This window comes from Phacochoerus africanus, chromosome 3, assembly GCF_016906955.1.
Source record: "Phacochoerus africanus isolate WHEZ1 chromosome 3, ROS_Pafr_v1, whole genome shotgun sequence".
Lineage (NCBI taxonomy): Eukaryota > Metazoa > Chordata > Mammalia > Artiodactyla > Suidae > Phacochoerus > Phacochoerus africanus.
This window is the reverse complement of record NC_062546.1, coordinates 5,470,855-5,495,371: the sequence shown is the minus strand read 5'-3', so window position 1 is coordinate 5,495,371 and position 24,517 is coordinate 5,470,855. Positions and strand designations below refer to the sequence as shown.

Here is a 24,517-nt window from a genome sequence, read left to right as displayed (position 1 = left end):
TGTACGTGTATGTATGTGTGTGTGTACGTGCGTGTGTCAGAGAGTGGGTCACTTTGCTGTAGCGTGTGTCAGAGAGAGTGGGTCACTTTGCTGTACAGTAGAAAATTGACAGAACACTATAAACCAACCATAATAGAAAAGACAAAAATCGTTTATTTGAAAAAAAAAAAAAAAGATTCCGAGGTGATGGCCAAGGCTGTCAGCCACCTCCCCCGAGCCACACTCCCATTCCAGAAAGGTACCGCCCCTCCAGGAGGGTCTGCCACCCTCTCTCCAGGGGAGCAGTGCAGGGCAGGGCATTCAATCAGGGACTCTAAAATGCAAATTTAATCCTCACTGAGTTGCCATTTGTCACCCACCAGACAGACCAAAATCAACACAGTCTGATAAGAAAGAGCCCGTGCACGTGGGAAAACAGGCCTCCTGTGTGGCTGCGGGGCTATAAACTGACAGAACCTCCTATCAGAGTTACTGATGTGAGCATCCCACAACTGACCCCACAATTCTGTCTCTAGGACTGTGTCCCATGTTATCTGCCCCCCTCCACACCTTCACATCGTCTTAAACTGGAAAAACTGAGAGCCCTCCACCGCCGTGGGCACACGGGACGTGGGTTAAACTCCTTACAGCACAAGCCCCACGATGGAATTGCGTGGGGATTAAAAGACAAGGATGCCCCTGGGAAGTGACACAGAAGGACCATGCTGGTTTACTGCCAGGGTGTACTGTCAAGACGGGCAGCTTTCGTGACCGAAGTGGTTGCAGAGAAACTAGACGATGAGACATCATCTGCGAACATTTTTAAACACAAATATTTTTGCTGATTTGAGAAAACTCAAGAAACCCAGGGCAGAGGCAATTAACGAATGCAAAACACTAGAAACACTCAAGAAAACTTGGTTTTCTTAGTATTTAAGATGATCCTCAAAGGACCGTGGCCGCCAAATGGGGCGCTGAGTTCCTATGTCCCCAATTACGCCAACAGTCCCCTTTCCAGCCGAAGATGCTGGACGCCCAGCATAAGGGGGCGTTCACACCACCTTTCTTCCATTTAATGAGGAGGAGTGGCGGGGGGTGGTGAAAGTCCCCCAGCCCCTGACACCCCCCTTAGTCACATCCACTGGGGACCACAGAGGGTCCTTGTTCGATGCTCCGGCTCACTCGCTAAGCCTCTGACCTCTTAGAGGGCTTTGAAACTAAAAGGGCTCAAGAAATTCAAGCTTTTGGTTCCTGACCTCAAGAGTCTTGGAAGGCTAAGAGTCTTCTGCCTGTTTATCTTTGGTTTGGGGATTTTTATCCTCTAACATTTTATTATAAATGTGGCCACTTTCGTTGGTGGCCTGACATCCTGTGCTGGGCTTCAGCAATGAACGGGAGCGAGGGAGACGGTCAGAAACGGTCCTTCCTCTTCCTCATCCCCTAAACGCATGCACCACACGCACCCACATGAGGCCACAGAACCCCAGGCCCACCTGGCCGTCCCCTACACTTCACTCCATCTGCTGACCGTGACTTTTTTTTTTCTTTTTAGGGCTGCACTGTGGCACATGGACGTTCCCAGGCTAGGGGTCAAATCGGAGCTACAGCTTCAGGCCTACACCACAGCCACAGCAACATGGGATCTGAGGCACATCTGCAACCTACACCACAGCTCATGGCAACGCCGGATCCTTAACCAACTGAGGGAGGCCAGGAATTGAACCTGCATCCTCATGGATGCTCATCAGATTCATTTCCACTGAGCCACGACGGGAAATCCCATGACCATTTTAAGACATATCTTTCAACAAGACACAGGGTCTGGCACAAGGCTGGTGCTCCCTGGGGGCGGCAGCCGTGTCTGCCCCTGCCCCTGTCGGGCCGTATCCTCTGGCCTCCACCTCCTCTGCAGCTGGAGAAGCTCGGGACCCCTCCCAGACACCGGCGACAGCACCCACCTGCCCAAGTGCTCCTGCAGCACCTGGTACACGCTGATGCGGAAGGTCTCGTTATTGAAGTGCTCCCGGATGTAGTCCTTGTAGATGCGGAATTCGGCAGCAGTCACGGCTTCCCCTTCCGGGATCTTGGACAGATCAAACCGGAACTCCCGGTGGTGGTAGCGCGGGTGGAAGAACTCTTTGTCGTGCTCCACTGGAAAGGGAAGAAAACACACATGGGCACTGACGGTGCATCAGGGCTGGGCTGCACCCTCCTGGCTGCAGACCAGTGGGTCACAGGCTCAGACCTGTGGTCACGTGGACAAGAGCAACGACTCTGCGGCGACCTGCTGGGGCGAGTGGGGCGCTGACCAAGGCAATCTGAACATGGGCATCGTTATCCTCCTTCACGGACGGCTGGGAGCGTTACAGGATCTAACTCACATAACAGGTTAACCTCTGGTAGGACTAGATTACTGAGCTACACTGGTAAACATAAACCTTCCCGTGCCCATCACAGGGAACCGCAGGCCCCTGGTGCTCAGCCCTGGCCGCGTGTGAGAATCACCAGGGAAGCTTTGAAAAAATACGGATACCGGAGTTCCCGTTGTGGCTCGGTGGGTTAAGAACCCGACTGGCATCCATGAGGATGTGGGTTCAGTCCCAGGCCTCGCTCAGCGGGTTAAGGATCTGGCGTTGCCACAAGCTGAAGTGTAGGCTGCAGATGTGGCTCAGATCCAGCATTTGCTGTGGCTGTGGTGTAGACCTGCAGCTGCAGCTCCAATTCAACCCCTAGCCTAGGAACTGCCATATGCCACAGGTGTGGCAGAAGGACGGAGGGAGGAAGGGGAAAAAAAGAGAAAATATTGATGCCACAGCCCAGAGGTGGGCAGGTAAATGTTTAATAACTTGCTCTCTGGGACCCGATCTGTAGTGTTTGCCAGTTTCCATCGTGGCAGATTTCAAGCTGCCAAAGGGAAGTCACTGAGGCTGGAGGCGGGAATACCGGCCCACAGTGGGCTCCAGCGCCCCGCTGCCCTCTCAGAGCCACATGAATCGGTACCTTAGGGGAAGGGCTCCAGAAACCTGTACTTTTTTAAAGCACCTCAGATGTTTCCAATAGCAGCCAGGGTTTACAAGCAGTCTTAGACTAAAAGCAGAAAAAGAGGTGAATGGCAGTGGGGGTGAGGGGGGTGTCGGGAAGGACAAAATAAGTCAAAGGGACTCAGCCCCTCTCCCTCATCCTAGCGGTGGTACTAGATTTCATCGGTGGTGAGCGCCAAGATGGATATAAGTGCAAGAACTCTGCTTCTTAGACCCCAAGCATCATGCATCCTTTGGACCAACGTGGAGCCGCCACGGAGGCACACATCAAGTGCCTCAAAGATGCAGAACGGTAAAGGTCGGATATTTGCAGCATCTGCAGAGAGCTCTCACCTCCTGGGAGATACGGCCCCGTCTCCACTTTCCGTCTGGGGTGGGGAACCAGAGACAGAAGGAGAGAAGGTGGAACCGGCTTGGCCAGAAGAGAGGAGAACGTGAGCAGCCTGCTTCGGCTCTCCGAGCCCTGAAAGCTCCCCTGCTGGGTGAGGGTGGCCAGGGTGTGGGCAAGCAGGACGTGAATGCCTTTGAGGAAGGAGGTTCAGAGCACAGCGGCCCAAAGACCTTTGTAAAACCCAAATCTGTTTGAAACTTTAATAATAGTTCCTAAAAATATTGGGCTGAGGCCAGGGGAGCTGGGGAACTCTCCATTCATCAGGCTTCTCCTCACGGGCAGAAGAGATGGGTGAAGTCCTCAAGGGAGGGGACTCTCCAGAAACCCGTCCCTCTGGACGGTGCCATCCTCCTCACACCCGCCCAGCTTTGTACCCACATGGGACACTCCTGTCCCCATCCACGGATGGCAAAGAGTGATGGCAGGAATGCCACTCGTCCCCACACTGAGCTATGGAGGGAAGTCTACTCTGGCACCTTCTGTGAGGGGCGGGCCTCGGGAGGGGACCCCAGGGTGAGGGGCCCTCGGCCACTATGGAAATGCCCTGGGCCAGTCCTCAGCCACCCTTCAGCTTATCCAACCTTCCCATCCCCCGAGGAGGAGAGCACAGTGCCACAGTGGTAGGAGGTGCACCTGACGCCCAAAAGGTGTGGAGGGGCTGCTGGCCAGATGGCGGAGAGCTGGGACTCGAACCCGGGTCCACCCAACCAGAAGACTTAGCCATGCATTTCAGTGGCTGTGCTGACAGTTCGGCAAGGAGAGTCCCTTTGCTTGGCCGTCAGAACTTTTTCACCGCGTGACAACAAACTCATAGCACGTACACAACCGTACATGTGCAGCTCAGTGTGCTGTCATGGTGAACCCACCTGTGGAAACTTCTCCCAGATCAAGAAACAGGAAGTGGAATTCCCATTGTGGCGCAGCAGAAATGAATTCAACTAGTATCCATGAGGATGCAGGTTCGATCCCTGGCCTCGCTCAGTGGGTTAAGGATCCGATGTTGCCATGAGCTGTAGGTCACAGACAGGGCTTGGATCTGGTGTTGCTGTGGCTGTGGTGCAGGCTGGCAGCTGCAGCTCTGATTCAACCCCTAGCCTGGGAACCTCCATATGCAAAAGCAAAGCAAAGCAAAACAGGACGTCTCCAGCGCCCACTTCTCAAACCGGAAGTTAGTTTTGCTTGCTTTGGAACGCTATGAACAGAGACTGGACCAGCATCTATCCCCTGAGCCGGGCTTCTCTTACTCGGCAGCGTCTGTGTGATGCATCCACGTGCCATGGATGTTCCTGCTTCCTCGCAGCTGCATGACATCCCACAGCTGGATCACACCACAGTCCACGGGTCCATTCTACAGGTCATGGGCACTGGGGGACGTTCCAGTTTGGGGCTCTGGGGCAGTGCTGCTTGAACACCTGGGCACCCGTGTTTGGGTGGGTGGGCACCCCCAGAGGTGGAATTGTGCGTGTTCAGCATTGCCCCTGGGTGTGTTATAAGAGTGAGCCAGGAGGAGTGGTGGGAGACAAGCCTGTCCTGTGAAGGACACGGGTACAGTCTGGGGACGACTCCTGGCTTCCTCGAGTGCTCTTCCACAAGGGACCAGGGGATGGGGGTGAGGCCGCAGTAAGGCCACCACTCCTGGAGAGAATCCCCGCACCCCCACTGAACTCACCAGCACTGCCCCAGCCACCCCTCTACCCCCACCGGCCAAGGTCAAAGACCATCCAGCACCAGATGAAGGGACATCCCATGGTCATCATCTTGCCGGGCCTCCAGCCAGGAGCAGTCAACGCTTGGCTCCTCCATCCTTCCTACAGCTCCCTTGCCCCCCCATGAACGCTTAGCTTGCCCCCACCCTTCATTCCGGCCACCCCTTGAAAATCCCCTTAGACATCCCCATTTCCAGGACCTGACATGAGCAGTGGAACATGGAGGAGTCCCCGGGCCAACGCCCCTCCCCGCATGCTGACAGGTGCAGAGCTCCCCCAGCAGAGCCAAACCCCGAAGGCCAGGAAGAAGCGCTGAGGTGTGCGGTGCTTCGACATTCGGCAAAGAGGGGTGCTCTGCATGGTGCACGGGAGCCCCAAGCACCAGGCCTGGGACTCAGCAAGACCCCCGCTAACCTCAGTCCCCTGCTCCCAGAGCTGGGCCAGACCACGCCTCACAACAGCTCCCACGGGCCAACAGCCATCAGCCTGAGCAGAGAACGGGGGTGTGGGCGTCCAGTACAAATGAGGGGGGCTAGAGAACCAGAAGTGCAAATACGCAGGCTGACCGAGCGCGTGCTCCGTGACGGGTCCCGCACTGAGCCCTGCTGGCCACCCCGGGATGGAACCTCATGAGCCAGGACCAAGCCCCATTTCACAGATGAGGAAGCCAAGGCTCGGGGAGGCCAGGCCACTGGCCCAAGGTCACAAGTCAGGTGAGCGGCGGAACTCTGAAACTCACACCCTTGACCTCAACTCTCCCTGGAGCCAAGGGGCCTGAGGTCAAATCACAGCTGTGCCACTTGCGGTCTTGGCCAAGTCACTTAACCTCCACGGGTGTTCCCTTCCTCCAGGGGTATACTTGCCTTTTCTCAGAGACTGCTGGTAAGAACACCGGAGGCGGCGCTGACAACAGCGCCCGGAAAATGGAAAGTATTTGTGTCTGTCGCTATTTCGGGGCCTCTCCAACAATGAGCTATAAGAATGACCATCAGGAGTTCCCATCGTGGCACAGCAGAAGTGAATCCAACTAGGAACCATGAGGTTGCGGGTTGGATCCCTGGCCTTGCTCAGTGGGTTAAGGATCTGGCATTGCTGTGAGCTGTGGTGTAGGTCACAGACATGGCTCGGATCTGGCGTGGCTGTGGCTACGGCGTAGGCCGGAGGCTATAGCTCTGATTAAACCCCTAGCCTGGGAACCTCCACGTGCCACAGGTAAGGCCCTAGATAAAAAAAGAAAAGACCAAAAAAAGCGTGACCATCAGTGCAAAAGAAGTAATACGTGCATGTGAGCATATACATAGTTCGGTTACGATAACTTTATTGGAAGAAATAACAATAGATCAAACAGAAAAGAAATGTTTGAATAAGCATGATATTAACACAGGTATAATCACTAAAGTCCCAAGCAAGGAAGAAAGAAAACACTGATTATATGATCTCGAAGATTGTCTGTTGCAGCAGGTGTATCTAGAACTTTTTTTAATGGGTTAGCTAAAATGTATCTTACCTGCTAAAACAGTAAAGACATCAGGGTTATAAGGTTTCTCTCTCTTTTTTTTAGTAAAATATAAACGGATAAAGCGTCCGACTAAATTTCTTGCAAACATTTGCAGATGCTTTCAGATGGCTTTCTGAGTGAATTTCTTTCCTAATTATTTTAAGACAATGAGAGGCATGAACCATGTCACTATTCTGTTCTACCTAAAACCCACACAATCTTGTGATTTATCAAGCAAGAACATTTAAAAAAGAAAAAAGAGGGAGTTCCCTTTGTGGTTCAGTGCTCAACGAACCCAACTAGGATCCATGAGGTTTCGGGTACGATCCCTGGCCTCACTCAGTGGGTTAAGGATCCAGCATTGCCATGAGCTGTGGTGTAGGTCGCAGACATGGCTTGGATCCTGAGTTGCTGTGGCTGTGGTATAGGCCAGCAGCTGCAGTTCTAATTCGACCCCTAGCCTGGGAACCTCCATATGCCGCAGGTAGGGCCCTAAAAAGGAAAAAAAAAAAGAAAAGGAAAAAAGAACAGTGACTAGTTCCAAGCTCAAACTAAATCCCAAATCTCATCTCCCTAAGGATTCTATTTTATCTGTTTGTTTTTGGCTATGCCTGTGGCATACACAAGTTCCCGGGGCAGGGACTGAACCTGTACCATAGCAGCCAGATGGGCCACCGAAGTGAAAATGCTGGCTCCTTACCCACTGTGCCACTAGGGAACTCCCCAAGGATTTCATTTCATATGGAAACCACCGCAGTGTAGAATCTACACCGTTTCAGTCTCAGGGATCAAGACTGTTTAACAGCCACCGTTAAGGCAGATAGAAGCATGCACGTACAGGGGGAAATTACCCCTTTACAGCTTGTTGTTTAAATTACCATCACTGAGGACCCAAGACTTGAGGTTGTTTTTTTTTGTTTTTTGTTTTTCTTTTTAGGGCCACACCTGCAGCCTATGGAAGTTCCCAGGCTAGGGGTCGAATTGAAGCAGCAGCTGCCAGCCTACACTCCAGCCACAGCAACACCAGATCTGAGCCCTATCTGCGACCTACACCATAGCTCACAGAAATGCCAGATCCTTAACCCACTAAGTGAGGCCAGAGATCAATCCCGCTTCCTCATGGATACTAGTCGGGTCCTTACCCTGCTAAACCACAACGGGAACTCCCCAAGACTTGAGTTTTAAAATAAATGTGTAGAGTTGATATTTCCCTGAGCCCATTAAGAAAAGATACTTAAGGAAGCCCAGAGCCCAGGAATCCCACTTTTTCTCCCATCACCCTGTATTATTATTATTATTATTATTGGTCTTTTGTCTTTTTAGGGCCATGCCCATGGAATATGGAAGTTCCCAGGCTGGGGTCTAATCGGAGCTACAGCTGCTGGCCTACACCACAGCCACAGCAACACTGGATCCGAGCCGCATCTGTGACCTATACCACTGCTCACAGTAACGCCGGATCCTTAACCCACTGAGCGAGGCCAGGAACCGAACCCGCAGCCTCATGGATCCTAGTCGGATTCGTTTCCCCTGAGCCACCTCGGGAACCCCCCCTTATATCCTAGAACACCGCGGACAGAGAGGACTCACAGGCATGAACAGAGACTTTCATCCCCAAAAGACTAAAAGGCCCAAAGACCTGAGGCCAAAAGATAAGTCCAAAGAAAACAGATTCTGGCAACACCATCCTCACAGCAACCAGCCCCATGACTGTCCCCAGTGCCAACTCTAGTGTCCTTCTTTAATGGAAGCCTGAAACAAGAACCCTAAGGCTGGCCCTGGGAGGGGACATTCTGGGCTACAAGGGTCAGTAAAAGGTAGAGGCCACTCACCTGCGTGTCCCCTCAGGACCCTCTGACATGTCAGGCAAGGCCTCTGATCCCTGACGTCACCCACACACTCTCACCTCCTCTCAGCATCTGAGGTCCCCTCCCATGTAGTCCCACCAAATGGACCGGTGTGCCTCTCACTAAGTCAGCATCCTCTGCATAAGTGGATTACAATAGTCAAATGCAGCTCGCTGTGTAGACGTGCAAAGGGCAGCAGGCATTTAAAGGGTGCCTAAGGGGAGGCATTCAGAGCTATGCTTTAAAGAACTGTATTTAACACCCTAAAAATTAGGAGTAACACACCCCCATATACACATGCTTAAGTGCATACAGAGCAATACAAAAAGATAAATGAACACAATAAACTCATACACCCATGAGAAAAGGTATTCAGAAGATACAGCATTTCTCCTGCTCCCTAAGGGATCATTTTGTGTTGGGACAGACCTCACTGTGATGTCACCAGTAGGTGCCACCTGCATGCCCTCTTGGAGAGTCTCAGCATGGCTCTTCCTGTCGGGCCAAATGGTCCCAAGGGAGCCTCCGTCTTGTCCCGTGACCCCTTCTCCAGAGGTGGAGGATAGGAGGGAACAAGCCCCAAGCCGGGCCAAACACAGGATCTCTTTTCTTTTCACTGGCACCTCAGGGGAAAGAGCTCTGAAGGTTTTCTCTGCCTTGGACCCTAGGGATACAGTGCAGCACCCTGGGCAGCCACTGGCCACTGCTGTGCCAAGAAAGCCGGTCAATGAGAAAGCAGACCACAGGCGGGGAGGGCAGAGCTCCGAATTGAGGAGGGCGCCTTCCAGGTTCGATCCCCTGGTCTGGTGGTCCCCATCCTTCCTCAGGTGTGGACTTTGAGTTCTTCTAGTTTGCGAGTGATGCAGAAACCCTTCAGACACGTGCCCTTTCGCGAATGAGAGGCAGGTTGCTAAGCCGTGCCACCGAGGCAGTTCTGAGCAATACAGCCGAGCCCCGTTGCTTCGACACCCAGAAATGGACGCGCGGGAAACTCACCCAGGTAACTGTGGGTGTCTCCGGGTGGCCGTCGGCTGAGAAAGCCGCTTTCTTCTGACCTGGATAGTTGCCAAGTATGAGAGGACCCCTCGCCTGAGCTCTGGGGACACAGGCAATGACGGTCTCTCGATCGCGCACCTCCAGGACCCAGCGCAGAGCGACACTTAGCAGGGCTCCGTTCCTCCACTGGAGTCAATGTTTTACTCTCGGTGTCATCCCTTTCTGGTCTTTCAGTCGCTACTGTCTTGATTAACCTCCGCGCAGTAAAGCACAGAGACCCTGAGTGTCCGTGACACTGGATGAACTGTCTTCGCACAAACACCCGCAGAGCAGGACACAGCAGGTCTATTACGAGCACCAAAGACACCCCGGCAGGGCCCTCTCCCGAACACCAGCCCCTCGCTCACCCCAAAGGTGACTGCCATCCCAACACTCCACACACAGGCCCCCTCTGCCTGCCTGGCGCGTCCCCTCTGCCTCTGCCTCCTTCCCTCGTGTTCCCATCCAGCCCCGTGGCTGCGTGCAGTGGCAATTCTTTCATGTCCATTGCTGTATTGGCCCCACTGTATGAAGAGCCCACAGTTGGCCTTTCTATGGGCATGTGGGTTGTTTCCAGTTTGGCACAATTACAAAGTGAGCTACAATGAACACTCTGGCTTTTGGGTGAACACAATTCTACTGGGTAAACGCTTTGAAGAAGAAGTGGGGGTGGACGGAAGTCAGAAGATGGGTCACAGGCCAGCACTGGGAGGGAGGGAAATTGAGAAGGGCTGCCAGCTTGGAATGCCTACTGGGCAAGGATGCCACCAGCCCGGGGGGAGAACTCCCTGGGGGGAGCCGCGGGAGGAACGCACCAGTGGGTGCAGACGCCTAAGCCCAAGGTGACCTGCAGAAAATTCTTTAAGGGGATATTTCACTGGACAGTTGGTAAGAGAGACCTCTGGAACGCTGACGAGAATGTCCAGTTAGGGGCTGTTGAGTTGTGCATATGGATGAAGTTTCGTGGGGAAAAAATGCACACACGCAACAAGCAAGAGGAGCAGAGCCGGGGCCACTAGTGTAGCTGCGTGCGCGATAGAGGACACGCCCGCTGACCGCCGGGAGAACTGAGTGCAGGAGAAGAAGCAAGGCCAGGGACAGGCAAGAGGCAGCCAGACAGTGGCCAGATTCACGTAACAGGGACAGGAAGGCCCTGCGCTGGGTTTGGTCATCAGCTGCTCAGGGGCCCCAGGAAGTAGTAAGGGTGGGGACAGTCAGGTGGGAAGGACTCTTCAGAGCAAGACCATGGACAGCTGCAGAGGAGAGACGGTTGCTGGGGGAGGGCGACTGTCGCCCTCACAAAGCTGTCCATGTGCCCTCCTCGAGCTGCCGCCCTGGCCAGGCCCAGGAGGAGCTGCTATCACCCAGCAGCTCCTTCCAAAACTTTAAGGTTTCCAGAAAACCTCATTAACGTTCCAAACGATGTGGTCCTTTCACTGTCCCCAAAGATGCCGCTATGAGAGGGGACGAAATATTTTCTAGGCAAAGGGACACTTTCCAAGTAAAAACTGCAAGCCCAGACTGAGAAGTCTGCTCTCCACGCAGAGTCCAGCTTCCCTGAGCTCAGCCTGGACCATGGAGCCCCCGTTGTGGGCTGGGGACAAACCCTCCAACCCCTTTCATGAGAATGAGGCTCTGAGAACCGAAAGACCCAACCAAAGTGCTCGAAGCAGCCAGAAACTAGAACAAGCTTTCAGATTCTTGACTGCTTAGGGTCCCGTGGCTCAGAATCCCCCATCCCGATTTCAGGCTGAAACGTTCAGCCCAGGCTCCTTCCTTCCTGTCCTGTTGGGGATACAATTCATCCAGAAGGTTCTGGCACACGCCAGAACTCACTGGAGCTGATGTTACCAAGGCTGCTGTCACCAGGCGATTTACGGCCCTGCAGCTTCAGAGACATGAAACTCGATGATGGCTCCTCATTCATTCAAAGATTTACATGGCGAGATTAAGGAGCTTGAAAAAGCTGCCAGAGGCATGCCATAAATTGGGGGTTCTAGCAAACTGAACAGACACTCCAACCACTCTAACCAGGAAATGGTCTCTCACTAACATGAGTGTTGATACACGGTGCTGCTCTTAGAGAAGGGAAGGACAGCGCATAAAAGTCTAAAATGATAGATGCTGCCAAGAAAATATTTCAGTGTCTCCTCGTCCCCACGGCCGTCATCCTACAAGTATCCCCCGACTGCCCGCGATGGGGGAGAGAGCCCTCTGTTGTCCTGTCGTAGGACAGAAGCTGATCAAAGCTGTCACTTACCTAACCTGAGCTAGGTAACTATTTTTAAATGTTTACCTTTTTTTTTTTTTTTTTGGTCTTTTTAGGGCCGCGCCTGCGGCACATGGAAGTTCCCAGGCTGGGGGTCAAATGGAAGCTGCAGCTGCCGGCCTGCGCCACTGCCCTGGCAACATGGGATCTGAGCAGCATCTGTGACCCACGCTGTAGCTTGCAGCAACTCCTAATCCTTAACCCACTGAGTGAGGCCAGGGATGGAACCTGCATCCTCAGAGGTACAAGTCGGGTTCTTAACCCACTGAGCCACAATGGGAACACCCTAAATGTTCACTTTTAACTGTGATAAAATACGCACAACATAGAAGTTACCCTCGCAACCATTTTAAAGTGTTCAGTTCAGCGATGTTAAGTCCATTCGCACTGCTGAGCAACCAATATCCGAAACTCTTTTCATCTTGCAAAGCTGAAACCCTGGCCCTAGACACAACTCCCCACTTGGCACCCACCCCAGCCCCTGACACCTGCCATTCTACCTTCTGTCTCCAAGAATGTGACTGCTGCACGTCGCTTGCGTAAGTGGAATCGTACAGTATTTATCCTTTTGTGGCCGGCTTATTTCACTGTGCGGAAGGTCTCCGGGGTCCATCTATGGTGTAGTGTGTGTCGGCACTGGTTTCATTTTCAAGGCTGAATAATGTTCCAGCCTGAGGTTACACTACCGACTGTTTATGCCGTCACCTGTCAGCGGACACTCGGGTTGCTTCCACCTTTTGGCTATTATGAACAACGCAGCTAAGAATACGGGTGTGCAAATCTCTCTCTGAAACCCTGCTTGCAATCCTTTTGGACATGAGCCCAGAAGTGGAATTCCTGAGTCATATGGTACGTGTATGTTTAAATTTTTTGAGGAACTCTCATACTGCTTTCCACAGAGGCTACGCCATCTTATATTCCCATCATCAGCACCCGAGGATTCCAATTTCCCCACATTCTCTCGCCAACATTTGTTATTTTCTGATGTTCGGTTTGGTTTTGATAGCAGCCATCCGAGTGATGTGATTATAAAAGCCCTCCCGCCGGCCTGGAAGCCACATCCCGTGTGTCACACATACGTCACCTCCTTGATTTCTTATAAACCCCTGCTCAGAGCAAAGCACGTGCATCGGTCCATTTTACAGATGAGAACACTGAGGCTCAGAGAGGTAAAGTCGCTTGCCTGCAGCCACGTGGCTGGTCTGAATACCTCACCACTGGGCCATACCCTCTCCCTCTCGCCAGGAACCACCGCCAACCCCTTAGCCGTGGAGACTATTAAATAAAGACATCTCTGAAGTTTACCCCCCGCTTCCAGCACACATGACGTGCTCACGACATTAATCTGAAAAGCTCAACGCAGGGAGTGAAGGCTGTGGCCCGCCCAGGTCCTCCTCTGGTCTGTAAATTTTGCTCCTGCTCGATGCCAGAGTCACCCAGAAGGGAGGCCGACAGCTTGAAGACGGTGTCGCATTAACCCCTCTCCCCATCATCCCACCCCGGTCCCCCCACATCAGGACGCGAGGCCCTGCCTGGCAGAGGGCACACAGGCAGCACTGTCTCCCTGAACTGCTGCTTCAACTCTCGAACTTTCCACCAAATGCTTTTGGCTGCCGACGAGACCACCTGGAGTCCCAGCGCCGGGCGCTCCAAGAGGGTCTTCGGAGACACTGCCTCCTTGTTAGATGCAGGGGGGCGCGCCCAGAGACGCGGGGCCACTGGCGGCCAGGCTTTTTGTCACAGGCCCCGCAGCCGCGCAGATGTGGGGTGGGGGTGGGGCGGGGAGATTACTGTACCGCAAGATTAAACACTTCGGTGTCAACATGTGTGCCGCGTCGCTCGAACAATGTTATCATTGTGAATTGAATGGACCAAAGGGTTTAGGGGATGGGGTGGGGAGAGGGAGAAAAGATGGGTTTAATTATCTCTAGGGCTGAAGCCAGTTGTTTGCCTGAAAAGCCCAGACGCTGGTAGAGCGGAAAAGAAAAACGGGCTGCAAGTTTCTATGGATCTTTCCGCCATGAACCGAGGCAGACACCCCTTACCCATGGGTACCCTATCTCCCGGGGGAGGGGGGACACAGCCCCCAGGGATCTCTGGGGCCCTACTCCATCCTTGAATAATTGAAAATGAGGGCAGAGAATGGAAGCGCGTTACTATTTTCAGCTCAACTAGTGATTCTCAACAGGGGCGAGTCTGGCCCCCTGCCCCCAGGGGACTCTGGGCAATGAGTGGACTCTTTTGTTTGTCACAACTAGGAGCATGAGGTGCTGGCGTCTAGTGAGTGAAGGCCAGGGATGCTGCCAAACACCCTGCGATGCCCTGGACAGCACCCCGGCCATAGGGGATGGCTCAGCCCCAACTGCCAGCCATGCCAAGTTGGGGATCTCAGAGCTAACAGACACACGAGCCTCGCGAGAGTCAGGAAACCTCGGGTCTGGCCCCACCTGGGCTCTCGTCTGCTGGGCACGGACCCCAAGCCCACGGGGCCTCAGTTCTTCCCGCTGTGACAAAGGAATGGATGAGTAACCTGAGGTCCGTTTCACCTTCATTGGGATGCGCCACAGAAAGCCGCCATCCTTCTACCCCTGCTGATGATGGACGGGCCACTGAACTGGAATTCTACACAATGATGACTTCCACTCGGGTCCCAGGGCCACCTGGGAGCTTGTCACTAGGCGAGTGACATGCAGGCGGCATCACACACACCAAGCTCAGGGGCAGGGGAGGGATTTGCTCCAGCCCCCGCCCCCCACCCGGCGCTGGTACCGAGACCCCTTCCCTGGGGCTGGGCTGGGCTGCTCGTGCTCCCTAAACACCCGCTCCACGCTCACCCCACTCAGTTCCTCCCGAGAACTTAACCGCCCCGAGTGTTTGATTGATGGGACCGTTGGCCTGCTATTAACCGTCTTCTCTTCAAGGCTGGACTCCAAGAGAGTGAGACCTAGAGGGCACAGCACGTGAGGGTCCCATGTGGAGCTCGGCTGGGGGGAGTCCCAGCCCTGAGACCCTCAGGCTCTTGGGCAAGTTCGTCCTCATCTGTCAGATGGGGGGATAATGAGAATGGCCCCGACTTCAATGGGTTGGTGTAGGATTAAAACAGGCCGGGATCCTCAAGCTTCGGCATGCTCAGAATCACTGGGGAGCCTGTCAAAACACAGACCGCGGGCCGACTCCCCGGAGATCGGGGGTGTGGGCCAAGGACTTGCATTTCTAACAGGTTCTCGGGAGACGCTGATGCTGCAGGTCTGGGGTCCCCTTTGAGAACCGCCCAGACCAGACACCATCTGCGGAGTCCCTGGCGCGTGGGAAAGTCCTCAACGATGACAGCAATGATTCTTTGGTCTTTCTCCATTGTTCCATCCACAATATTGACTTGCCTGGCACATGGCAGGTTCTCGAGTGTCTCAGGGAACCAGCTTTGGGAACTCTGCTCACAAAGCTCCCTTAGGAGGGCAGAAATCCCCTCCCGGCCCCCCTCAGCCCAAGAAGCAGTAGGGGGTTGGGATTCTGCCAGTGGTCCATTAGCAGTGACTCAGGACGAGTTAACCCTGAGTTCCCCTTGTGGCTCAGCAGGTTATGAACCCGACTAGTATCCACGAGGGCACAGGTTCACTCTCTGGCCTCACTCAGTGGGTTAAGGATCTGGTGTTGCCGTGAGCTGTGGTGTAGGTCACAGACAGGGCTTGGATCTGGCATGGCTGTGACTGTGGCGTAGGCCGGTAGCTGTAGCTCTGATTCGACCCCTAGCCTGGGGACCTCCATATGTGGCGGGTGCAGCCCTAAAAAGACCAGGAAAAAAAAAAAAAAAAGGACAAGTTAACCCTCCTCTCTGGGAGGCTCCACTTTGCCTTCTATAAAACAGGAACATTAAAAAGCCCCCGGTTACAGGACCATTGTGCAAATTCAAGACAGAGAGGTTAACAGTCCTGGGGGTGGCAAGGACACGGGCCAGACCAGAGCAGGGCCAGGAGAGGCCAGGGGTGGGGCGAAGAGCGAGGCAGCCTGTACCCGCTTCCCCAGACCAGGGGGGTGCCTGCCAGACCTCCCCCCAAAGCAGCCAGAGCCTCCTGGGTCAGCTGGGCAGGCACAGCTGGTTTAAGGTATTTTAGAAGCAAATCAAATCAAATGAGAATTTATAATCCTTCCTGGGGTCTGGGTTCCATCACCCTAAACTCATTAGGCCCAAGCAGTGCAGGTGCAGCTAAGAAAGAGATTGTTCTGCGTTTCCTTCATGCTGGGCTCCCATCTCCCTTTCAAAGTAAGAGTCTGCTCTAAAACCCCGTACTTGAGGAAAGCACTTGTCGCAGAGGCGTCAGCATCCATTTCTACAAACAGGACGGTAAAGGGATGTGCAGAAGCCAAGCCAGGGGCAGTGGGCCGGGGGGAGTTTGGTGGAAACCAGCCACCTTCAAGACCCTCGCTCACGTCATGCTCACGTTTGAACAAACCAAACTCAACTTCCCAAAATATCCTTAAAACTGTGTTGTTGCCCCTTGAACCCATTTCTGGTAAGTGAAGGAGAATCCGAGATCAAACCAAAGAATGGTTTTGGAGTTCCCGTCATGGCGCAGTGGTTAACGAATCCGACTGGGAACCATGAGGTTGCGGGTTCGGTCCCTGCCCTCGCTCAGTGGGTTAACGATCCGGCGTTGCCGTGAGCTGTGGTGTAGGTTGCAGACTCAGCTCGGATCCCACGTTGCTGTGGCTGTGGTGTAGGCCGGTGGCTACAGCTCCGATTAGACCCCTAGCCTGGGAACCTCCATATGCCGAGGGAGCGGCCCAAGAAATAGCAAAAAGACAAAAAAAAAAAAAAGAGAGAATGGTTTTAAGATTACGTTTTAGATGCTCTGTTAAAGGTAACGGGCGGAGATGCCCAGAGATTTCCCAAGTGAGTCTCCGGTTCATGTGCCACGGTTCTAAATGGGGTCACCTTCCCGAATCGACAGAAACGAAGGACAGAGGTTTCAGAGCCCACGCCAGCAATTAAATGGACGGGTTTAAACCGATGAGCGTAAAAGGCAGGCGTCAGAAGACAGGTCAGCGGTGGCCCTGGAGAGAGGGCTCCTGGGGGACTTCGGAGAGCTGGTCACGTTCTCTTCTTGGTCTGTGTCCACTTGTGAAAATCCCTAACTGTTCTAGATGTGTGCCCTGTCCTGCGCCCGCCCACACTGCACTTCAGTAAACAGCTTTGCTGCCAGGTCGCGCTGGCCGGCGGTATCCATCTCCAGTTCGACTCAAGAAGCATTTGTTATCACGACTCCTATTGTGAGAGGTGCGATCAATTTCATACTAGCTCTTTGGGGAAAAGCTACTGACACCTTTAGCAATTTTAATACAGCTGAGTTTCTGAAGTCCTGATAATCAAAGACGGGGGATATTACGCCAAATGCATATACGTGAGAAATATTGACGTGGCATCCGACTGCCCTGACCTAGGACCCTCCCACGAGCAACGCAGTTTAAGAACCTGCTCCCAATCCATTCTTCAAGCCTGAGGACCAGTTCTGGATCAAGTTTAAGAGGGAGGGCTCAGTAACTGGACCTCCAGATTCAAATACGCTTCCTAGCCATGTGCTCTGGGCCAGCAACTTACTTCTCTGTGCTCAGTTTTCCAGTCGTTAAAACAGGGAGGCTGACAGTAGCCCCACCTAGAATGGCTGTTAATGAAAACACAGCAAGTAATGCAGGTAAAGAGGAGAGAGGGTGCGTGGCACACAGTAAGCCCTTGACAGATGTTAGCTACTAAAGTTATTCTCGTGGTGAACACAGCTGTAATCAAATAATACACACACTCTGACCCCCCAACCAGCCACAAGCAGCCAAAGGCTGACGCCCAGGAACCTTATTCATGTAGCATCATCTACCTTCTAGACTCAACTGACTCATGAGGGAAATGTAATTCAAGCTGCCTAAGAGTCCCTCCTCAGGAGTTTTAGGTGGGTGCAGTAGCTCAACCATGTCATCAAGACTTCAGGTTTCTTCTGTCTTTTTGCCCTGCCATTGGCTGCATACTGACTTTTGACCATGAGGCGTTATCGCCTAAGGGTCACAAGATGGCTGCCATAGTTCCAGATATCTCATGCAAACTTCACAGAAGCACATTCAAGGTAAGAAAGGATACGAGTGTCCCGTTTGTTCATTCGTCGCTCATCAGGAAGCAAAGTATTTTTCAGAACCACCTCCCACTCGTTTCTACTCCAGCAGATTTCCTCTTGTGTCGCACGGGTTAGAACAGCAGCCCATGGCCATTCTAACCTGCTCGGGAAGCTGCTAAGGCAAGCATGTGCCTAGCAGAGAGCCGCAACTGCAAGTTGCCGTGGGTGGCCCCCTTTCTCCCCATAGGAAGGGTAGCAGAGGAATTCAGTGAGACAGAGGGCTAAGAGGGAACCCGTTCGGTGAAAGAGATGAGAAACATAGAAAGAATAACCCCCGGATTTCCTAAGGACCTTCTAGTCGCTTTCTCAAGGCTTGGGGATGCACTGACTTCCTTAAACTGGTCTGAATATATATTTGCCTGCAACCAAAGAATTCTGTTTCATGTAATTCTGTCACACACCAAACACACTCTGCCCACAAACGATGCCTGAAAATACCCTCTATCTCCTTGTCCTCTGATCGTCTTGTCCAACCAATGGGCCTGAGGACACAACCAGGCCCTCCTACCAGTCTCTCTTGGAAACAAGCAGAAGCAACCCATGTGCCCAGAACCCACTTACTGGAAAAAAGCTCTTCCAGGCTTTCAGGGTACAAACAAGGCTCTCCCAGGATGGGCAGGTCTTCCCTGCAAGCAGCTCTCAACCCCTGGCTAGCAAACAATGACAGAGATTCTTAAAATGCCTTGAGCATCTCCATCTGTTCATCCTCTTCCCAGAGGAAAACAGGGGCACCTGTCCCACGAGCAGAACTCAGACCCAGACACAGCCTGGCCTCAGCTTCCTTCCAGGGACAGTGATGCTGACTTTTCTTGGGTCCTTTTCAAGAACTTTCGACACTTGTCAAGGAGAGGATGATAAAGGTTGTTCTCAGTGAACAACTGGCTAGTGGCTGGAATCGCGCGAAGTCTTCAAAGTCAGGGCTAGAGGTGTACCTACTCACAGGTTTGACTTTAAAGAGAAGCTAAAGTCTCTCCAAGGGCTGCAGAGGGTCTGGCTGAATGGATGCCAACACGCAACCTCCCTTGTGCATATGTGCATTGCAACACACTATTATTTGGAGACTCTGGAAACTCACTTGGGGCCCCTGTTTATCTGTGCATAGTGGAGCCAAATCACACATGCAAATAACTCGTGTAAATCTAACTATACACCACATAGACATCAACAACAAAGAGGGCGAGAGAAACAACTTAAGAGAATTTGAACGTGGCTACCCAGTGACACTTCCAATGGGCGTTCCTTCCCCACTTTTACCCTCCTCCCGTGTGGGTCAGAAGCCACTTTCCTACCTTCCATCCTTCTTTTCAGCTAGATCTGACCTTATAAACCAGGTTGGGCCAAGGGAGTTACAAAGAACTCTTCTAGGAACTCCTAGGAAGCCAAGAGACAGGCAAGCAAGGAGAGCTCTTTGGACCCTTCCTCTTTCTCTTGCCTTGAACGTGAGATTGTATGTGATGGCTAGGGCTGCAGCAGCCACCTTGGAACCATGAGGTAAAAGGCATAAGGACTTTGAGGATAGTGAAGGCAAGGTGGAAGGCTCATGGATCCCTGGATGATATAGAAACCTGAGCTGCCCCCTAAACTTGGAATCACTTCTCTGAAGACTTGCTATTACAGGTTTTTAATGCTTAAAGCCACTGTGAGGCAAGAGCACTGGGACTTAGAACAAGTCCTAAAGGAGACATGATTCCTCCCTGCAGAAGCAAGGCGCAGCCTTTGGGGGCATATGTCTTGCATCACCTCCTGTTCATGAGGGCGTTGCTAGTAACAGCAAGTATTTCGGTACCATATGGCACCACACTTAAGCCCAGTTTCATGCTATGAGCCCCGGAAGAAGTAGGCCCCTACCTCAATGCTGGGAGACGTGACACGCAGAGACATGTCACGTCATGTCATGCCATGCCACATACATCAGTAGGGACTCGACATACAGAGACAGAGTGTGTCTATCTCCAACACGGCACCTTCCTAGAGGATCTCGAGGGTAATTTTCTCTCTCTCTCTTTTTTTTTTCTTTTTTTCTTTTTCAGCCATACTCACAGCATATGAAGTTCCTAGGCCAGGGATCAAATCGGAGCTGCAGCTGTGACCTATGCAATGCCAGACCCTTAACTCACGGTGCCAGGCCTGGGATCAAACCCCTGCCACCTCAGAGACAACATCGGATCCTCAACTCACTGTGCCACAGTGTGAACTCCTCAAGGGTAATTTTCACTCTGCTCAACTTCTATCTGACCCACTGCCTTCAGCTGGCCCCCACCAAGAGGCAAATGCAGCATCTCACGTTTTAAAAAATCCCCGGGGCCTCAGCAAAATCTAAAATGGGTGTTGAATAAATAAGCATGATTTTTCAAATATGAAGCTGCTTAGGAAAATGCACAGACTTAAATGTGAGGACCCAAGGTGGACTTGGGGAGGAACTTACAGGCGTCCCCAGTGAGGACTAGTCAGGACATCAGGCCATCACCAGGTTCACAGAAGGACCTAGAAGACCTGCAGCCGGACTGGGCTACAAAGGCAGTCCCAGGAGCAGCCCCATTTACTGAGCAGTCGCTGCCATCATCTCACGTAATCCCAGCTGCCCTGAGCAGCTGCCCTGAATCCCACCTCTTATTAGAGGGAAACGGCTATGAACTATGGCCCGTGCCCCCAAACCCATGGGTTGAACCCAACCTCCAACATGCTGGTACTAGGCGGTGGGGGTCTTTGGGAGGTGATCGGGTCTAGACGAGGTCACGAAGGGGGAGTCCCATGATGGGACTGGCACCCTTCTGAGAAGAGCAAGAGCCCCTATCTCCGGGCCATGTGAGAACACAGCGAGCAAGGAGCAGCGTCTGCAAGCCAGAGAGAGAACAGAACAGGCTTGATCTCCACTCCCAGCCTCCGAAACAGTGACAAGCAAATGTCTGATGTTTCAGCTGCTCAGGCAATGGCATTTTGTTACTGGAGCCCAAGCTAAGAAACTGGTGCCCAGAGCGCTTGGACGCCTCAGGCACTTGCATGAGGTCACGCACCAGTGACCCAGGACTCAAAGCCAGACAGAGCCGCTGTCCCCTGAGCCGCAGCCTCCTCACACATAAAAAGCAACCAGTGGATGAACGCCTGGCCTGAGTGGGTCCTCATTTCACATGGAGGAGCGTCAGCTGCCCATATCAAAAAGCGGGGGCTCTAGGGAAATGCCACCCCACTAAAGCGGCCATCAACAGAGTTCAGGGGAAAAAAGAGAAAGAGAAAAGGTACGATTTTACTGTGGGTTTTTTACTTATTTACTTTTATTTTGTTTTGCTATTTTTTTTTTTCTTTTTAGGGCCACACCTGCAGCATATGGAGGTTCCCAGGCTAGGGGTCACATCGGAGCTACAGCTGCCAGCCTGCACCACAGCCACAGCAACATGGGATCCGAGCCTCATCTGAGACCTACGCTGCAGCTTGAGGCAATGCCAGATCCTCAACCCACTAAGTGAGGCCAGGAATCGAACCGGCATCCTCATGGACACTATACTGAGTTCTTAACTCACTGAGCCATAATAGGAACTCTGATTTATTCTTTTTTTTTTTTTTTTTTTAAAGAATAGGCCAGCCCCTAGTCAAGGATTGAAACCTGAGGGGCTGTTTGTGCCCTAGGCTGGCGAGCATGCGGAGAGCCTGTCCTGGTGGTTCCGTGTTTCCCTAAAACTCTGCATAGATAAATACAGATTACAATCAGCAAGAGGCAAGTTTCTAGTATAACAGGATTTGTAATAAGAAAACCAGATTCCTGGTTTGCCTCGTGCTCAGTCAACAGAGACCAGCTTCTGCCTCATCACAGGGTACCCCGGCCAAGGAAGACCCCGACCCAAATCCCACAGGGCTCAGTCCCTGGGACACGGGCACGCACTGCTCCTGTTCCCGGAAGCTGGAAGCATCCCACTGCCCACTATGCCCAGGGGAGCTGCACTTAGGGCAGGCAAGGTGGGCTGGCTCCAGAGCTGTCCCAGCTTCAGCCGGACAAGTGACAGCATCGCTGCCAGCTGCTGACATTCCTGGGTATCTGCTGCCACGTGGACACCGTGCTCTCCTCCTCCTGAGGCTGCAAAGGGGACGGATCCAAACAGCAGCCCAAGAGGAAGGTGCCAACATGAACGTGGCATTCAATGACTTGCCCAAGGTCGCAGAGCTAAAGAGTAGAGGTGGGATTTAGACTCATGTCCTATCCCAGAGCCAGTCTTAACTACCACCTGACACGTTTTAGGAGTTTTTTGTTGTTGTTGTTGTTGTTGCTATTTCTTGGGCCGCTCCCTCGGCATATGGAGGTTCCCAGGCTAGGGGTCGAATCGGAGCTGTAGCCACCGGCCTACGCCAGAGCCACAGCAACACGGGATCCGAGCCGCGTCTGCAACCTACACCACAGCTCACGGTAACGCCGGATCATTAACCCACTGAGCAAGGCCAGGGACCGAACCCGCAACCTCATGGTTCCTAGTCGGATTCGTTAACCACTGCGCCACGACGGGAACTCCAGATTTTTTTTTTTAAAACATAACATGGGACAAGGCTGCTGGGATAAAGTGAATGCAGGAAAAGCTGTGCAGTATACTTGACGCCCCTTGGTAGGAATTCACGGTGCATGCCCACATGAAAGACGCCGGGAAGTTTGCAGAGGAGAAAGCTGTTTAAATCAGAGTCTGTTCACGGAGTTCCCATTGTGGTGCAGCGGAAATGAATCCAACTAGGAACCATGAGGTTGAAGGTTCGACTCACAGTGGGTTAAGGATCTGGCGTTGCTGTGGCTGTGGCTGTGGCTGGCAGCTACAGCTCTGATTAGACCCCTAGCCTGGGAACCTCCATATGAGAAGGGTGCACCCAAAAAAAGACAAAAGACAAAAAAAAAAAATCAGAGTCTGTTCAAACTCGGAGGAGCCCCTGTGACATCCAGGAAGAGATGGGGTGTCTGTGTCACTGGATGTCTGCAGAGGACAAAAGGGGCAGACAAAACTCAGGCTTTTTACTGTTTCCCCTTGCCCAGGTAGAGGGTGCAGACAGCTAAAGCAGGAGTCATCAAGTTTCGCTAACAGGCCAGGTGATAAATACCCTGGGCTCTGCTGCTGCCACTCACCTCTGTCCATGTAGCGGGAAAGTGGCCACAGATAAGACACAAACAAAACGGGTTCCAATAAAGCTTTATAGACACTGGAGTCTGAATTTCATCTTGCACATCATGGAATAGTCGTCTTCTTTTGATCATGTATCACCTTTTAATATATATATATATAAACCATTCTTGCTCAAGGGCTGTACAAAAACCAGCGGGTGGCCCTGCTTTAAGCAGCTCAGAACCGTCGTGAGAGATGAAAAGCACAGCTTCCCGCTCAGCAGCCCTGCCCGCAGCAGGGGACCTGCTGGAGGGGACCGAGGTAAGAGAGAGGTTTGCCTATTTCCCCCGAGGGGCCTTAGGGGGAGGATATAAAAGAGAGACCGGTTCTAAGTGTGTATTTAATCACTGTTTAGTACCGTCGGGCAAAAGTGCTGTAAAAACATTTTGGTTCTCAGAAGGACACTGGCTCTTTGGAGATGTGACCTCCATTTCCGTCTCCAGGGGCTTTCAAACCCAGGCGGAGCCGCGTTCCCAGGAGAGGGCTCGCGTTCTGATTGCAAGCTGTCTTCCTTCCAACCCGAAAACTATCCAGCAGTCTGGAAACGGTGCTTTGCCCACGCGCCACCGTGGGCTGATGGCTTCGAAGCAAAGGTTCCCAAATCAATTTCCAGGTGTGAGCCAAGTTACCCTAAACCAGTGGTTCTCAACCGGGGACAATTCTGTCCCCCAGAGCACATCTGGTGATGGCCAGAGACCTGGTGGATGTCTGCCAGCAGCCAGTGTGCCGAGCTCAGGGGTGCTTGCCGTTCACTGTCCCCACAATAGGGGACAATTTGGCCGAAAGTGTCAGCAGTGCCAAGGCCGGGACACCTGGCTCTAAGCCACCACAGAAGGGCACTTCCAAGTTTGGAGGTTGTTGGAGGCACAGGGGACCCAGCGACTTCCGGACCCCGTGTTCCCCATCCCCGCCCCCACGCAGGATATTGAGACAATTAGGAGCTCAGGGTTTGAGGAGGTAAAAGGCAAAGTCGCTTCATTTGCGGTTTCCTCCTAAAGGAAACGACCAACCAGGGCCTCCACCCTATAAACATTTACTAGCCCTGGAAGGTTCTGAGGCCCCACTGCCATTTTGAAGGGCTTCGCTCCCAACAAACGTGGGTCACGTCGGTCAGAAAACGGAACCTGAGAAGGAGTCGGATGAGGGGGGTGGGGGCGCATCTCACAAAGTTCAGGCCGAGAGGAAAACGGAAAGCCCTCAAAGGACCCCCCGCCCCCTGTTTTGCTTATAAACGAAGGACTGCTTCACGCGGGGCATCTCGTGAGCAGAGGCGGAGAGGGTTTTAAGGGTCTCGGGACACGGCCACGCGGGGCTTTGGGTTGCTGGCTGAGGCCCGGGCGTGTTCAGGGGTCTGCAGATTGATGCCTCATTGGCCTCGGGGGCACGATTCCCGGAATGGACTCCAGGACACGGGCTCTCGGCCACACCAGCAAGAGCCACCTCAGGGCTGACCTCCCAGCC

General features: G+C 52.9%; 1 protein-coding gene across 1 annotated transcript in view; it reads right to left on the bottom strand.

Moving 5' to 3' along the window:
• BMP7 (bone morphogenetic protein 7) overlaps positions 1-24,517 on the bottom strand; it is a 90,398-nt gene that overhangs the window by 53,601 nt on the left and 12,280 nt on the right. The window contains exon 2 of the mRNA XM_047770804.1: positions 1,938-2,130. Within this exon, the coding sequence (XP_047626760.1) occupies positions 1,938-2,130 (193 nt within the window). The remainder of the gene's footprint in view (positions 1-1,937; positions 2,131-24,517) is intronic.